Below are 17,113 nucleotides of genomic sequence, written 5' to 3'. Positions count from 1 at the left end.
GATATATTGGACAAAAGGATGATAAAGATCGAGCTGCCAGGCACGAAATAAATGAGAATGACCACATAGAAGAGTCATGGAGGTGGTAAAGGAGGATATGCAGAAGGTCAGTGCAACAGAAGAAGATGCTAGAGAAGGGGTGAGAGAGGCAAAAGAAGAAGATAAAGACGGATTTCATTTAACTCATTTTTGTTTAATTTAGATTAATCTTATAGAAGCAAAATGTGAATCCCACACCTTTCTGTGTCTTCATCTGCAGTGGTTGAAGCAGATAGACAGCACTGAGGCTGCCCTCACGCAGAAGATGATCGACTTGGAAAATGACAAGGTGAGAAAGTTACCTACAAATGCATAAAATTCAGCTTTCTACAACATATTCAAAGCAGCGTGTTAATATTATAGTCTCCTGTTGTTATTATGTCAAAGAACTTATCAAGACTAATACATAATTATAACTATACTACTATGTACGACATGCTACCTTCTACCAAGCCCTGCATTATAGATTATAACATCTTATTGCAGGAGCTGTTTAGTAAGCAGAAAGGATTCCTTGAGGAGGAGTTGGACTACAGGAAGCAGGCCTTGGACCAAGCCTACATGGTACGAAGCTTGGAGCAATAATACACAGCGTGCTTTTACCTGCATATGAACACAGATATATCTACTGCTTACTATTGTGTATATTTTTACTTATAATGGCTGATGATAAAGTAATTCAGGAATGCAGGGGTGCAGCATTATCATTTCAGCATGAGATAAACATCTAGGACCCTGTTAACCATCACAAATGCAACATGCTCCATCAAGGTAAAATTTGCTACATTGTGTTGGGATACTGCATCTTTTACCACTGAAGTCTAAATTATTTTAATAATCTTAGCCACTCAGTTGGCCGGGATACGTGGCCACTTGTTTATGACCTAAACCTCGATCAGATTTACTCTCTCTTGATTTGAGAAAGTATGATATGATTCATTTATGAATATCCTATTTAAAGTTGCTCAGGAGAAAGTTAAAAGAGTGAGTTTAATAATAAGGTTTTAATTATATATTTTTAAAGCATGAATCTTAAAGCATTCTCCACTTCCACTGATTTAACTAGACTGTAGCCAGATAACAGAAGTTAACACTTAGATCATTCGCCATATAATTCTAACCATTTTACTTGGTCAGTTTTGGTGTTGGTTTGTGTTTATAGTCCCACTTGATATTGTGTTGGGCTGATCTTGGTTCTTACTTGGAATTTGTTGTTTGAACAATGTGTAAAGAAAAGCACAGTTTGTGTTGTTAACCAAATCAAGTGACCATGTAAAAACCAAGCTTGAATAGCCCTCAATGTAAAGTGGAAAAGTGTTCCCCATATCTGCCATGGTCACAGTGTTGTGTGTATGTGTCTGTGTGTTTGTGTGCATATGTGTATTCCCTTGTTTGTGCTTGTGCATGCCTGTGTGTGTTCCTGCATGTGCATGTGCACGTCCGTGTGTGTGTGTGTGTGTGTGGGTGTATACATGTATGTGTGTATATGTGGCTGGCTGTGCAGAGGATCGAGGAGTTGGAGGCCACGCTGTATAGCGCTCTGCAGCAGGAGCAGCCGGCATGCCAGGCGGTGGCTGAGTCGCTGACAGACAGGCAGAGGGAGGAGCTGAGGCTAGCCGTGGACAAGCTGCGGCGTCAGATTCTCCGGCAGAGCCGGCAGTATGACAGTCAAATCTTACAGGAGCGCATGGAGCTCCTACAGCAGGCCCAGCAGGTAAGGCTCAAAACAAACCCAGTCAGGTTGTTGAGTCCTGCCCTCCCTGAATCTGACCCCTGGTACCTGTCTGGAACTTTTAACCCCACCAGATCTCTGGTGCTTTGAAAAAGATGCAGTATCCCTGTACGTGCTACCTGTAACTCTATCTGTAAGTGCATATGTAAAAGTGGGTGAGTGGAAAGATGAGACAGAATGACCTTGGATTTGTGTGAGTGTTTGTGTGTTTCATTGTGATCTGAATACCCTGACACCTTCAGTATCCCTCCACTCAGCAGCCCTTTCGATACTTTACACCCATGGCTTTTGGCATTGTGTTATCCATTGACTACATGACACTACATGTACTCTAACTCACTAACAAAATATCCTCTAACCGTACTTACTGCACATTTTTAATGTATCTACTAATTAATATGCTCAAACTACTGAACCGATTAGAAATCAACATGTTTGCAGGTCCGAGAAATGCATCTGATTTAATTTATGATATATTTTATAATAATAACTCTGAGAATTATGCTCACTTAAAAAGTCCCCACAGTGTGGCTTTTATTAACACTCGTTCCAATTTCTCTGTAGTTAAGAAGTGATATTTAACTGGAGCATTCACCTCAACCTCAATTTGATTTGCTGCACAGGATATTAACTTCAAAATGTCATGTATTTGTTTTAAAATATGCCTGCCTGCCTCAGTTGTATTTATGTACTGTATAGTGAGCACTCACAGTGGAAAGCTATTTAAACTAATATGTTAGGAACAAAGAACCGAGTCACTGATGAAACCACTCAGCTTTTAAGTCTCAAACAGTGTCACTGTTAAATCTGCTCTTCAGTTGCCATGGCAGCTCATTCCAACAGCTGCCATGGAGACAGTATGGCATGATGGGAACGTCAGAAGACTATTTGGAGTGTCTGCAGGAATAGATTGATAGCAGCCTAACTTAACTGTTGAACCATGTGTGAAATAAATAAAGAAATGAAATGAAATGTTGTTGCACCTGAGGAAATGATTGTGTCAGAATCAATCAGATGTGTTTCGCGTGGCCACGAGCTAACCACTTCTGTCTTTTTGTTGCAGAGAATAAGAGAGCTGGAGGACAGGATTGACTTGCAAAAGAGACAAATAAAGGAAATAGAGGAAAAGGTACACACTCAAATTTGACTTGTTTTTTTATTAGTGCAAGGTATCAATAACATCTTCTGTGCGGTGGTGTTTTCTAAACTTTTTGTCACTTTTTTCTTCTCTCTCTTTCCTCACCTGTTGATTAAACCTCTTGTGTTCCTTTAGTTTTTGTTCCTCTTTTTATTTTTCTCTTTAGCATTTATTCTTTGGCCTTAATGAAAATGCCCATGGACCCACATCAGGTAGAAGTAACTGTATAATACTAGAATTCGGCACAGTTTTGATGCCTGCCAATAATTCTTAGGAAAGAGTTCAAATTTTCTTTTCTTTTTCTTAGGTGTTAAGGTGCTGTGGTGGCAATCGAAGATGAGACAAAACCTAATTGTTTTTTATGCATTTGTAGACAGTTCAACTAAACCTTATGGCCTTTTTGATAAATGTGCACTTTTGCAGAAGACTGGAATGCAAACATATTTGAAAATTTAATAAATAACCAGATATACATGAGAAGAAAGTGAGATTTATTTATAAGTAACATCTGTTATAGTGATCCCTGGACCTGGAACATAAAACCCCAACTCCTCTGTAAAGCAAACACTTTGATTTAACGAGGGAAAAATCGGAATCAGACGATTTACAAACGCAAGAAGAGCCACAGCCTCAGCTGAAGGAATGCCAAGCAGGACAATGGAAGGGGACAAATGGAGAGAGGAGAAGAGGAATGAAAGCACAAGGCTGACTGACAGGGTGAACAAGCTGAGCGCCAACTGGATATGGAGGATTTTGGCAAAGTCCAACGTCTGTGTCGTTTCTAAGGAAACAGCAGTGCGTCTAAGTTCGCTGAGCAGGAGCTGAACTATTTGGAGGTTTCTTGACGCACTGAAAAGGAACGAACGGTGAAAACGCAAAAACAGGTTTGTTGTTTCACTTCACCTTTCAGAAATACTCCTTTGCAAATTTGTCACCAAGGATGGCTTCGATTAAGGTTTTGTGACTTTGTCTATTTTTAGATTACAAGAAATCTGTAAATGATTGAATTTCTAATAACACTACCACTGATTTATGTAATTGCACTGTTACACATTTGCCACACTTGATTGCCAGAAATCTCAAAAACCTTTTCGTGAATAGTTTCAAGTAGGAACTCTTTTTTCAGCTAAACCAATACACTGCCAGGTGGAAGTGGCATGCAAATAGCTACCATAACGGTTCAGCTGAGTGGGACACCGTTAATGCTTACATCCTGTCACGGTGCTCTAAGGAGGACACCTCGTGTCACTGGTAGTTGCATGCATCTTTCTGCACCTCCTTTTTGGTATTAAGGAAACAGTCTTTCAATATGAATCTGGTTTGTGGATGTCTTTTTAGCATTGCAATCATGATTTCTGCAAAAGAGATATTTAGCAAATGTACTTTTTTTTACCACAAAACCTCTGTTTCCATCATATTTAAGAGGTGCCACGAATCTCCATAGCTGATATTTCCAAGCCAGGATAACTCAGAGCAAAACAATAGATAAATAAAAAACACTACAAGCAAAAGAGAAAAATTGGTGCTTGTTTAATTTTTGGAGTGGACCGTCCCTCGAAATGTTTAGGTTCATGTTTTTTTTGTATATATCTTCAAACAATATTCAATCAACGATATTACTCAACGCACACTATGTCCAGGAGCAATCATCAGTGCAGACACAAACTGTTGAACTGAAGTGATTGTATGACATAAAACTTTTGTATGTTTGTCCAGTGTGGTACAGTAGGAGGTGCAGGATGGGAGTGGATGATTAGAAGGAGGCGTAACCTGATAGATTATTGTGTGTCCAACAACTTGCTTCCAGGCTGTTGACAGTGTGAATAATACATGACTGTATTTTAAGTGCATGTATCTTTATTGTGTGTGTCTGTGTTTGTCTTAGTTATAGTCTGTACAAATGTGACAGAGTTGTTAACTGGAAACATACAAGCTGCCCAAATGAATGTATGAAAACGTGTATGAGTTTTAGTTTTTTTTAAGAATTGAGTTTGACACCGGCAGTTCTTGTACTGCAGGTGAAATTAACTTAGTGGGAATAAGCTGACCAAATGGAGGATCACATGACCTCGTCAGACTCAGCAGGTACCGGATGCACTTCAGTTGCCATGGTAAAGGACTCTGTAGGAGCTGATGCGGACCTGCGTGTGCTGTGTGATCGAGTGGAGGACTTGGAGCAGAGAGCGGTTTCAGCCATCCAGCCTGAGAGCTACCTGAGGAACAGGTGAGAGACTGGGTGAGAGGGGATCCAGTGACACACACATCTGCTACTGTACGCTCACTTTTGGCCAACATAATATCACGTATCACACACACCTGACTGCACTGCATGCAAGCTTGAGAGTGCACCTCTGAAAACTACTCACTGCATCTGCTGCCATGTTAGGAGATAAAACTGAATCAATTTTTTTTTAAATCAGAGACAGTTTAATGTTTAAAAGCTCATTTATATGATATTATACTGGTGTTAAGATGACGTAATGCGATCTTGTTTTGCTATTTGATAAGGATCAGAGAGTTGGAGACGTCAGAGAGGAGCCTCCTGCTGCAGCTATATCAGCTAGCGTCTGCCTCTCAGTTCCCCAACATGCATCACTCCCAGAGGCTGGACCAGAGACTCCACATGCTCAGGGAGGAGGTCAGGACCATGGTGAGTGCTGTCTGAGAGATTCAGTGGGTCACTGATGTAGAAAATATAAAATACATTTACAGCTTTGAATATGCAAGTTTTAGAAGATGGGAGTAATATGTACTTCAGATATGAATGAGAGGCTTGTGCAGTTTACTGGGGATAGACAAAATAATATCTGATTTTACCTATAAAAATAATGAATTCCCATTAAATGCAAAGTTTTAAAGGCTGGGTTTGTTAATAGTTTAACACTTTTACTGCTATAAAATATATTTTGCAAGTAGCACACTTTATATACTTTATACATACCTTGAGTAGTCACATGAATTCACTTACAGGCCATTTTTATGCATTTATTTGGCCAAAACAGATACATACTACATGACTCAGCCACTGTTATATACTGTTTTTTTTTTTACCTACAGATTCAAAAGAGTCAAAAAAGTGTAGAGGTTATTGTCTTAGGTCCCAAGATTCATTCATTTTGTCTATACCAAACATTTGCACTGAATTTGGAAAAAGAGCATTCAAATTTGCAGCTCCTATTAGACGGTTACTATTACTAAGGTATTCATTTTTATTGACACTGAAGTTTATCATTTTTGGTTGCGTCTGTGTTTTATTTTTATTGCCTGTCTGGTGTATGAAGTGTATGATTGTACTGCTCTCTTTTGTGGCCAGGACATTCTTGTAAACGAGATTTCTATTCTTTTCCTGGTCAAATAAAGGTTAAATTAAAAAAGCAACAACAACAACATGCTAGTGTGATAGTGAGCATAGAGTTTTTTTTATCATCTTTGTTGAGATTACATTACTTTATCTTTTAGGTATCTTTAAGAAGTTTGAATGATGGAAACTTATTTAAAGTAGTTAGTTTGCCACTGTACAGTAAAACAAATACAGCTGATGATATATGTCTTATAGATATCATATACAGCTAAGACTGTTACTACTACAAATACTAGCACACAAACTAGGCATGTAGAACATGTTATCAAGCAAGATTCTGTTCTCTGTCTCTCTCAGACTCAGGAGAAGGAGCGAGAGGAGCGAGTGTGGAGGGAGCGACTGCAGCGTTGTCAGAGGCAACTGAAGGCCAAAGAGGAAGAGATGAGTCGACAGGCCCAGTATTTTGAAAACTTTAAAACCCAACTCCAACACAAGCTCAGCCTGGCCTGGGAGAGAGAGCAGAGCCTGCAGAATCGCATCTACACTTTAGAAAAGCAGCTACTTGACATGACTGTGAGTGCCGCCACTGGTATGACAACTATCAGAGCAGTCCGAATCACTGGTGGTACTGTGCAGTGCTTGGAAGAACAAGACAGGCTATCTTCCATGAGGGGAGAGGGCGAAGGAGAAGAGGAGACCAAGGAAGAGAGGCGAAAGAAATGGCAGCCAAGTGTTGGAACTGAGAGAGAAGAAAGGCGAAAGGGCGATGAGGGAAAAGCAGAGAACAGCATAGGAGGAGGAAGAAACAGTGACACAAAACAGTCCTCAAATGAGGCAAGGTTACAAGGATTCATTGTCAGCCTGCAGGAGGATCTCAGAGTACTGCTGGAGAGAGAGGAGGAGAGGATGACTGAGAGGAAGAGACTAATGGAGCAGCTCCAGGAGGCCCAGGAGAGCAACCACTTCCTCAGCTGCAGCGTGGATGAGATGAAGTCAGAGATCCATCAGCTGAAACTATCTGAGAACTCGCTATTGGAGGAGCTTGAACACCTGAGAGAGGAGAACCTAAGACTGCAGCAGGTCCTCAGGGATTCGGCTAACCACATACCAAGCCAATCATCCGCATGCCTGAGTCCTGAGACCAGCACACCCAACTCCAGTCTGGCTGTTAATTCTGGGACTGCCAACATTTTCTCATATTCCACTGCCACGGGACAGCCATCAGTGGCTTGCTCAGGAGAGGTTTGTAGGATCCAATTAATATTCCATCCATCCATCCATTTGCTTCCGCTTCTCCTTTTCAGGGTCGCGGGGGGCGCTGGAGCCTATCCCAGCTGTCATAGGGCGGGAGGCGGGGTACAATTAATATTAATATTTAATATTATTAATATTATATGAATGTTTTATCTATGTATCTATGTATCTATCTATCTATCTATCTATCTATCTATCTATCTATCTATCTATCTATCTATAATATACTACTATAATAATATCTTAATTAGGTAGTCTGACTGTGCTCTCTGAAAATAAAGCTTGATTACAGCAGGAGAAGTTCCATATTTCAAGTTCCTTTAAAGTTTTAAGTACAAAGTACAAAAAGAGAGTCCCTCCCGAGTATTTACTTCTGGGACATCAGGAGTTCAGGACACTACTGATATCTAAATATCAGAACATATATGACTTACTGATGCCGGTTTGGAGACAAACTGCTGTTTTTAATGTATTCACTTATTATCACCTATTTGTGAACTTAGGCTACCAGTGTTAATTGTTAATTAATTAAAATGTTTTGCAGTGTGAAAATTATCAGTATTTCCCATAGTTGAAGGAAGCATAGGAACTTTACAATTCTTTGTTATAAGAATTGTTGTTATTCTATCGACTTTGTCAAATATCTTAAAATTGTGATTTTTGTGCAGGTGCAGCCTTATTCATCAGAGGTTCCACTTGTTCACCACCAGGCGACAGCAGAGAGCGCACAGAGCAGCACAGAGCATTATTCCTCAGCAGTTAAATCAAAAATGCCAACTAAAAGTCATCCTGTAAACCTGTTTCACTACGGGTCTGAATCCAGTGCCAACTTCAAGTCACTTTCCTTGACTACAGAATCAATAGATGAGTTTAAACTTGGAAGCTGGTGCTCTGAAGGGAACTTAAACGTAGAAGAGAGCCCCAGTGAGGAATCTGATGCCCTGAGGGAAGCTTACAGGAGCTTGGGGTTAGATAGAGATCTTAAAGCTCTTCAGGAGCAACGTGACAACCTGAAGGTTGCTCTGCAGCACACACAGAGTCAGCTAAAGGAGATAGCTGAGGAAAATGCTCAGCTGAAGTTACAACTCAGGAAGCAAGCAGAGGAACTAGAGGCAGAGACTGAGCAGAGGTCTTCGGCAGAAAAGGTATTTTACACGTGGTTTAGTATTCTTATCATTTTTATTTTCCACCAAAGACATCCAGTATATCACTGATCAAACTCTGTATCTCTGTACAGATTAACACACCCTCTACTTATGGTGGGAATGATCAACCCAGGTCATCTCCTACCCAAGATGGCAACATTCTTGCTCTTGCCCAGGATGATCTTATCCAAAGCCTGAATCAGGAAAACGGGGCATTGGCAGAGAGGATCCAGGAGCTTTTGGCTCACATTGAGCGCAAAGAGGATGACATCACAAAGCAGCAAACCCAACTGATGGAGCGTATCTCCCAGCTAGAAGAGGATCAGGTCAGGCTGGAGCAGGAGAACCGGGAACAGGGGTGTTTGATCTCAGAACTCACCAAGAAGACTGAGGATGATCTGAACACCATCATGGATCTGCAGCAGAAGTTAGTCCAAGGAGAAGAAGCTTCACATTTGATGTTCAATCAAGAAACTGACTCTACGAAAACAGGATCAGTATCTGGTAGTCAGCATAATAATCTCTGTGACTTACTAAAAAGCAGCTCACAAAAAAATCATCTTCATCTTGATTCACAAAAAGATGAAGCAGCCCAGCTGACCAATTCAGTCCAGAACCTCAAAACAGAACAAGAAGAATTGACTAAATCCATAAATTCACTCAGAGAGCAGCAAAGAGAAGTAGCTCTGTCAGTCCAAGTACAGACAGAAGAGAAACAGCAATTAACTCGGACAGTATGGGGACTGAAGGAGGAAAAAGACCACATCTCTAAAGCTCTGGCTGACCTTAAACAAGAGAAAGAGCAGCTGAGCAGGGCAGTCTGTGGGCTGAGAGATGAAAGAGAACACTTTAAAAGGTCCATAAACGGCCAAAAAGAGGAGAAAGAGCAGCTAACCAAGTCTTTATCTGCACTTGAAAGAGATAAAGGGGCAATATTAGAATTTCTCTCAAGTGGAAAAGAAGAGCGAGAGGAAATAATGAAGTCACTGCAGAGTTTACAGACAGAAAGCGACCAGTTAAGCCAGACAGTGCTGTATCTGAAACAAGAGAGAGACAAACTAACCGATTCTCCTAAGTGTCTGAAGGAAAAGAGAGACCAGGAGGAAATATCTCACAGTTTAAAGGAAGAACACGACAGGTTGATGAAGTCAGTAAGCAGCTTGGAGGAAGAAAAAAGAAGAACTGAACATTCAGTCCGTTGTTTGAAACAAGCAGAAGAGCAGATAATGCAGGTAATTCAAGACCTTAGGGAGGAAAGAGACAGCCTACAAGGTCTCAGCATCCAAAAACAAACAGAGGAGAGGAATCAAAAGCAGCAGATGTTGAACTCAAGCAGCGCTGGTTTGACGAAGAAGAGTGAGATTCCTGCTGAGACTGCAGATTATGCTACACAAAGATGCCAGACTAATAACCGTGGTGGAAACTTAATACAGGTATTGAGAATGGAGTGCATTTGTGCATGATGTCAGGGCCTGTTGTGTCAGTTTACAGAATATCCTTTCAGCATCATGGCTTTTCAGCGTGATTTTTGAGGCATCAAATTTTTTGATTTATAGCAGGAAGAAAATGATCTGATGAGAGAGATTGAAACTTTGGGAGCAGAGCTAAATAGGTCACGGGAGGAAATGGACAAGAGCCGTGCAGAGGTGGGTTTAAGCGAGTTTGTTATTAGTTTAGAAAAATTGTATTATGCAGATTTTTTTCATCCTTCTTGTCATCATATTATTTTCTTAGAGAGCCATAATAGATGTTTCAAAACCACACTTTCCTCATTTTGTATACATCTTCAGATCAAGAGGCTTCAGGGTGAACTGCGTCATTCAGAAACGAGGAGGGAGGAGGTGGAGAGAAAGGCGAGCCAAGCAGCTGAAAACGCGATGAAGCTCACAGATGTTGAAAATCAGATGGAAGAAATCGAGAAGGAAAATTACAACCTCACAACCCAGGTATTCAACTAGATTTACAGATACAGTCAAAATGATACCAGCCCCTAAATCTGCAACATGTTCTACATGTTAAAAAAGTGCAAAACTTATATAATTAGTGTAAGAAGATTTGATTTTCGAACATAACTGGTTGAGTCTCCAAGGACATTTCAAGATTGGTTGACTGGATTGTTGGAAAACGTATTGATCACAGGGCTTTAATTTTACGCGCTTCAATAGAAAAACAAAATGCCAGTAACAGTGAAGTTTACCAGTTCCTGCAGCCACAAAGCATCTCCACAACAGGAGCGGCTTACTTTATACTTCTTAAAACAGGCACACTGGACTTAATTTTTAAGAAATAGAGTTTAATCACACCATAAAGAAAACCCCCCAGAGCTTTAAAGTCCTATTTACATTTTGTCTTGCACATTCGAGTCGACTTTTATGTTCTTTTTGGTTTAGATTGGAGTGTGCTGAAGTTTCCAAAGTTTACACCTTTGCCTTTCAAGTCTACTCATTTATAGTCTTTGATGATACTTTTATTCTCGCCTCCTTCTAGCCCTTCTTCTAAGTCCTTCACAGAAATAGTCGTTTTTCTCACCTGCTGTTTTCAAACATCCCTTCAAAGAAAAGCTGTTCTTTCTTTTGCACCTTTTTCCAAGTGTGTGTCTTTGCCTCGAACTCTGTCCCTCCTCTTTGTTACTCATCTTAAACCCACACATGCAACAATTATATTGGCTTCACAGTTGAATCAAATATAGTTGTATTAGAGTTCCCAGAAGCTTAATTGGGTTTCACCACCAATTGGTGAAATGATTAAAAAGCAGAGTTCAGGTACTGCAGGTGTTGAATAATTTAGACGTGGCTGTACTACATGAAAATCCATCAAGAATTTTAATCATTCAGTGTGTTTTTTGCCTCTGAGGCCTTTCAGCTAATTTTGTACACAAAGTTTAAGCGTTAGACCTAAAGAGCAGCTGTCTCTGCAGGTGAAGGAGCTGCAGAACAAACTGACAGGCCTGCTCCGGGAGAAGACTGACATGTTGTCACTCAAGGCTCAAACAGAGGAGCGATATAACATCCTCACAGCTCAGCTCAAAGCCAAGGTAAGAATGCCAAAATGCATTTGTTATTTGGATTCTTCTACATCATAAAATACTTCTAAGTGGCCGTATGTGTTGAACAAATTAGCGTTAAACTTAAATCATTATCATGATGCTGATATGTTGTACTAGACTGTAATACACTGACACATTCTAATTCTTGGCTGGAGACAGTTTTACTCATAAGTCGTCTGTGTGTGTGTTGATGTGATGTGTGTGTGTAAAACCCCACAGACTGTTGCTCTAGAGGAGCTGAACTCGGAGTATATAGCTCTGAAAAGAGGACAAGGCAGCAGGGATGACGTTAATACTGTTCTTGTCTCACTCAGGGCACGTTACAATGACATCAGAGCTAAGGTGGGTCAGCTGTAGTTTTGCATCTAAGTTTAAGTAATAAACTGTTCTCTCTTTATACTTAATGGACAATTGTCATGTTTAAAATTTTACTTATTTGTAGTATGATGCGCTGCTGAAAAGAAAAAGCCAGACAGACTTGGATATACCGCCTTTAAAGGTGAGGAAATAAAGACGAGATTTATGTTCAGGTTCTGCTCAACAGATTTTAGTGGTTCATTCTGACTGTCAGGTATTTTGTCCAATAACAGGCCAAGCTGTCTTGCCTAGTGGTGAAGTGTCAGGAGAGGAACAGCTTATTAGATCAGATGATGAAGATCTTGCAGAGACAAGGCTGTATGAACCCCTACCTCACACAGCAGGTCGAGCATCTGCTCAGCGATGCCGCTCTGCAGGAGTACACTGCAGCATTCACATTGGAAAATAACACAAAGACCTGGGATTACGCTAGTGGGTTTACTCCTGAATTTAGTTCAAAATATAAAAGCTGCACCAGTAAATTCATAACTGATCGGACCTGCCCGGTTGTATCCACCTCTGTAAAAAAGCATCAACAAACTGGAGTCACACCTGAAGCTGGAGTAGAGGGCAGAGGGAAAGAAATTTCCATAGTTTCCACCGAATCTTCAGGAAATCATCAAGACTGCGGTAGTGAATTCACACCTGTACTCACAGGATCGCTAAAGAAAGACGCCAACTCATCTGTGCCATCCTCACCAGTGCAAGAGCAAGCCACCGTCCAGGCGTCAGCGTCACCTGCTCTTCCACCAAATGAGCGAGAAATCACTGATACAGTGCCGGTGAGGCAATGCAAATAAATATAATTAATAAAAGCTTATTTTAAAACCTTAATTTGTAATATTTTTTATAAAAAAATAACATAACCTCAGTTCCAGATTTCTGTGTTATGTTATTTATTGTATGTTTTCTGCCAGGCCTGCATTTATTCTCACTTCACTCCTTTACAGAAAAGTGTGTCTGTCTTATGTTTTTACAGTGAAAGATAATTTTTATAGAGCAAAAACTCTCTGAAATATTCTTTGTTAGGGAACGCTAACATGACCTCAGTGTGCCAGTGCTTAAATTATCAAACAAAGACTGTACTTTACATTAGAAATTGTAGACTCAGTGAAAGTCTAAGACAGTCTATTCTCGATCCAGGCACAGCTGTCTCCTTCTGCCGGTGGACCGCCCCAAGCAGCCAGTCAACCAGAGAAATTAGTGTTTCATCATCCGGAGATAAAGAAAGAGAAGTCCTCCCTCTGTGCCACCAGTGTGACTGGATACTTGTTGAGTCCTACCATTCCCTCCTCTGTCTCCTTTGCCAGTCCAAAGAGGAGGTTGAGTAGTCCTGAGAAGATCCTTAACCTCCACGAACAGCTACAGAAGACCCTGAGGAGCAGCTTTGAGGTACACTTAGGAGTTTTCTAACATAGAGTAACAAAAATATAGGTTAGTGCTGAATTATACAGAAAGGTTGATATAGATTTTTGCTTTTTTCTGATATGAAATAAAAGCCACTCTAATCTACAATTTGTCCTTTGAAGTTTCACTGACTTAGAAGTTATTTCCACATAAAGTAAGGTAGGCCAAATCCAATCAGATCTTATATATCTAATGAATTCTAATATCTGTCTCCATCCCAAGGCTCCAAAGAGCAGAGGAAGAGGACAGGACCCCAGGAGGAGTCCATCACTGTCAGCTCCTGCAGACCTGAACAAAGCCTCTCAGACTAAGACGCTGAGCTTGAGTTTCAATAACGCACAGATCAACTCTCTCACAGTCACCACAGCTATGAGCCAAGCTCCACACACTCCAGTAGTAACAACTAAACCAGTTGCCGCTAACAAGTCACCAACACTTTTTGAAGCAGTTGCATCTAGATCAGTTAATGCAACCTTCAGTCCCAGCATCTTTACTAACCATCACCTTAAAGGGGACACATCTGCTCTTTCTAGCTCTTCTAACTTTACTTTTTTCACCCCGGCTGCAAATAATGTCAAATCCATTTTAAGTAATGGCACTAATGAAACATTATCCTCAAAAATTACAAAGAAAATCACTGCAATCCCTGATGTATCCTATGCCGCGCATAAAGCTTCTCTACAGAGGGTTGCTACTTTTGACTCTGCTGTTACTAATCCAAAAGCCACTTCCTCAGATCCAACTGCCTCTCAAATATCAACTGCCCCTGAAGTTACAACTTTCAACATGACTTCTAAAATGGATGGTGCTATCCCTGAAGTTTCTCAGTCCAGTCAGCTGTCTCACTGCTCTCCTGAGAGATCGAACAAGTTTGCCACAACATTCACCGCTCGTTTAGGAAAAAGACCAAAGCCAGGTACTGTTCATACCACTTGGTTTAGTAAACTAATAGTAAATTCTGGATATATTAAGTCCTGCTATCTTTGTTTGTTTTGGTGTGGTTTAGTAATAACTAGGGAATAATAAAAGCAGCAGAGAGCATAACTGTACTTGACTTTTCTGTGTCCAATCCCCTCCAGAAGCTCCAGCCGAGGTTCGTTCCATTGAGGTCATCAAAACAGTGGGTCAGAGCAACCTTATGATTGGCTGGGAGAGACCACCACTCGATGAGCTGGGATGCAGTAATGGCACGTTTGTGTATGGCTACAGGGTAGGTAAACAATACATAGGATTATCTTCGTTTGTATGTGTTTTTCTTGTACTCATTATGTCTTGTTATCTCTCAGGTGTATGTTGATGGGGACTTTCACAAATCTGTCATGAGCTCAGCATGCACCAAGGTATCCACAGCTGTACAAAACCCATCCTGTCATGATAAATAAGTAAATCAAAGTGTGAATGAAAGCAGGGCACACAAAGTAAGTCTTGTTTCTGTCTGTGCAGTGTATTCTTGAAAATATCGACCTGAGTGTCCCTGTCCACATCAGTGTGCAGACACTGGGATCTAATGGACTTAGTTCAGATAGTGTACACACCGTGTTTCGGACCTCAGTTAGAACTGAGCCACAGTGAAGCCACAGTGAAGCCACAGAGATGCTCAGATCAGCAGGTTGGTCCAAAGATTATTATACCAGTTTTCACCAGGTTTGCATATTAATATGTATATTATTATATTTTTTTGAATCGCTGTAGAAATACTGCAGATTCCCAGTGAGTTTGTGCCATTAGTGATTGTTTTATGCACTATAGCTGCATTTGTAAAATAATTATGTACACTGCTAAAAAAAAATGAAAGCAAATCACTTTGAAAACACATTAGATCCTAATGATCTGGACCACGTCCGGTGTTCTACTGGATGCTGGTCAGGTGAGCATGGGAAAGTCAGTGGTATCAGTTCCTTCATCCTCTAGGAGCTGCTCGTATACTTCCACCACACGAGACATGATTGTGCACCAGGGGAACCCAGGACTGACTGCACAAGCATAGGATATGACAATAGGTCCAAAGATTTCATCCTGATATGGAATCGCAGTCAGGATGCTGTTGCTTAGCCTTTAGATGTGTGTGCGTCCCTCCCCAGATATGGCTCCCCAGACCATCACTGACCACAGCTTAATGCAATGCTCAAAAACAGTCAGAAAAGATGAGGGAAAAACGTCAGTGACCTCAACCTATAAAACCATTCCTGTTTTGGATGCTGCCTCATTGTTGTGCCTCTAGTGCACCAGCTGAAACTGATTAACAGCCCCACTGCTACTTAACTGACTAGAAGTTTAATTTGACTTGATGATACACTATAATAAAAAAGTGTTCCTTTAATTTTTTTTTGAGCAGTATATACATATTTTCATTTTATCGTGTTACAGCGTTCACATTTGAAGAACAACAAAATTCAATTAAAAGTATTTTCTCCTGTGTCCTGCGTGTTGCCGCAATATACCACTAAAAAGACTGTACTGTGATAATCTAATTTCTTTCTGTCCTGCGTGTCCTGTGTGTGTGTGTGTGTGTGTCCGTCCTTCAGCACAGAAACATCTATATCTGCAGGCCTCTGAGGGAGCGCCCTCACCTCCGCCTCGACTGAGACACAGTCACACTGCTGGATAACCGCTCCACGTCAGGCTCAGGTCAACCAATCAGAAAAAACTCCTCTCACACGGTTATTGCCAGCCTATGATCATGCGGTGACCTGTGGTCGGCCACTAAACCTCGAAATGATGAACTAAAGATGTCATACAAAATACTGTGTAAGATCCTTGCCTCGGCTCTCAGAGTTAATGTGCATGTAAAAGCAGGTCGATCCTCGTTGGAGGACCTTTCTGTTTTACAGTCTCATCTGCTGGACTTCTTAAACGAGCGAGACGTTGTGCTTGCCGGTCCACGCGATTGCCAGTTTTCTCATGAAAAACTGCTAAGTGCAAATGTTTATGAAGCCAAGCTGAATCATACTGTAAAACGCTGCCTGTGACACCAACATGTACTAACACTGGTCAAACAAGACATAAAAATGACAAAGGGATGTCTGCTTCTGCTGCACTTTTACACTGTGTTAAACACAGGGAGATAATGTGTCACACTGCTTGTCATATTACTGTCTCTGTGGACTGTGGACCTGAGCAGCTGCCTAAAGGGACATGAAGTATTTGAAAAGCCTTTTTGACAGCAACACACATTGTAAAATGTGCTGACACAACCTTGTACACAAAGTTCACAGTACTTGATTTTTACACACGAAGCCAAATATTTGAAAAGATGTTTCACTCCAAAGACTTCTCTGTTTCCTTCTCCTCATAGGTCTACAGGACTTCTTTAATCACAGACGGCAGATGTTGTTTAAGTTTGAAAAATTTGCACACAATCAGTATTGAAATCTAGAAGAAGAAATTTTAAAGAAGAGATTATCACTGATATTTTTTTGTAGAGATTATAAAAAAAATATGCCAATATACCACACACTGTATGTCTTTTTGTATGAGTGACACTTTCATACCTAATAGATGTCATGTTTGCACGCTTGCATTATTTTATTTTTTTTAAATTATAACACGCTATGTTCTTTTTACTATTAACTGTATGTACGGGTGCAGAGTGATCATGGTGCAGCAAAGGTATTTTTCTATCAGTAATTGATAATATTGTTTTCCCATTGATTCCTTACAGCTGTGCAGAGAATAAATGTTTATATGCAGTCTA

General features: G+C 40.6%; 2 protein-coding genes across 10 annotated transcripts in view; both read left to right on the top strand.

The window, feature by feature from the left end:
- jakmip1 (janus kinase and microtubule interacting protein 1) overlaps positions 1 to 3,784 on the top strand; it is a 23,954-nt gene extending 20,170 nt beyond the window's left edge. For 4 of the 7 annotated variants that reach the window (XM_040015782.1, XM_040015779.1, XM_040015781.1 and 1 more), the window contains exons 18-23: positions 260 to 328; positions 526 to 603; positions 1,544 to 1,753; positions 2,835 to 2,900; positions 3,045 to 3,121; positions 3,217 to 3,784. In XM_040015782.1, the coding sequence (XP_039871716.1) occupies positions 260 to 328; positions 526 to 603; positions 1,544 to 1,753; positions 2,835 to 2,900; positions 3,045 to 3,095 (474 nt within the window). In that variant the 3' untranslated portion in view covers positions 3,096 to 3,121; positions 3,217 to 3,784. The remainder of the gene's footprint in view (positions 1 to 259; positions 329 to 525; positions 604 to 1,543; positions 1,754 to 2,834; positions 2,901 to 3,044; positions 3,122 to 3,216) is intronic. The other 3 variants (XM_040015783.1, XM_040015784.1, XM_040015785.1) reach the window with 3 other exon arrangements.
- On the top strand, positions 3,681 to 17,113 carry LOC120723931. Of its 3 annotated transcripts, XM_040015775.1 has the most exons (18): positions 3,681 to 3,793; positions 4,928 to 5,133; positions 5,418 to 5,559; positions 6,568 to 7,452; positions 8,133 to 8,609; positions 8,702 to 10,042; positions 10,166 to 10,255; positions 10,400 to 10,555; positions 11,527 to 11,643; positions 11,875 to 11,997; positions 12,098 to 12,154; positions 12,246 to 12,794; positions 13,156 to 13,404; positions 13,642 to 14,335; positions 14,499 to 14,629; positions 14,706 to 14,759; positions 14,863 to 15,028; positions 15,945 to 17,113. In XM_040015775.1, the coding sequence occupies exons 2-17, from the start codon at positions 4,961 to 4,963 to the stop codon at positions 14,989 to 14,991; spliced, it is 5,367 nt and encodes a 1,788-aa protein (XP_039871709.1). In that variant the 5' UTR covers positions 3,681 to 3,793; positions 4,928 to 4,960; the 3' UTR covers positions 14,992 to 15,028; positions 15,945 to 17,113. The 3 variants fall into 3 exon arrangements, with proteins under 3 accessions (XP_039871709.1, XP_039871711.1, XP_039871712.1); XM_040015777.1 differs by lacking the exon at positions 14,863 to 15,028; XM_040015778.1 differs by lacking the exons at positions 14,706 to 14,759; positions 14,863 to 15,028.

Source organism: Simochromis diagramma, unplaced genomic scaffold (genome assembly GCF_900408965.1).
Source record: "Simochromis diagramma unplaced genomic scaffold, fSimDia1.1 OVJJ01000685.1, whole genome shotgun sequence".
NCBI lineage: Eukaryota > Metazoa > Chordata > Actinopteri > Cichliformes > Cichlidae > Simochromis > Simochromis diagramma.
The sequence above is the reverse complement of the archived record's forward strand: the minus strand, read 5'-3'. Positions and strand labels throughout refer to the sequence as shown.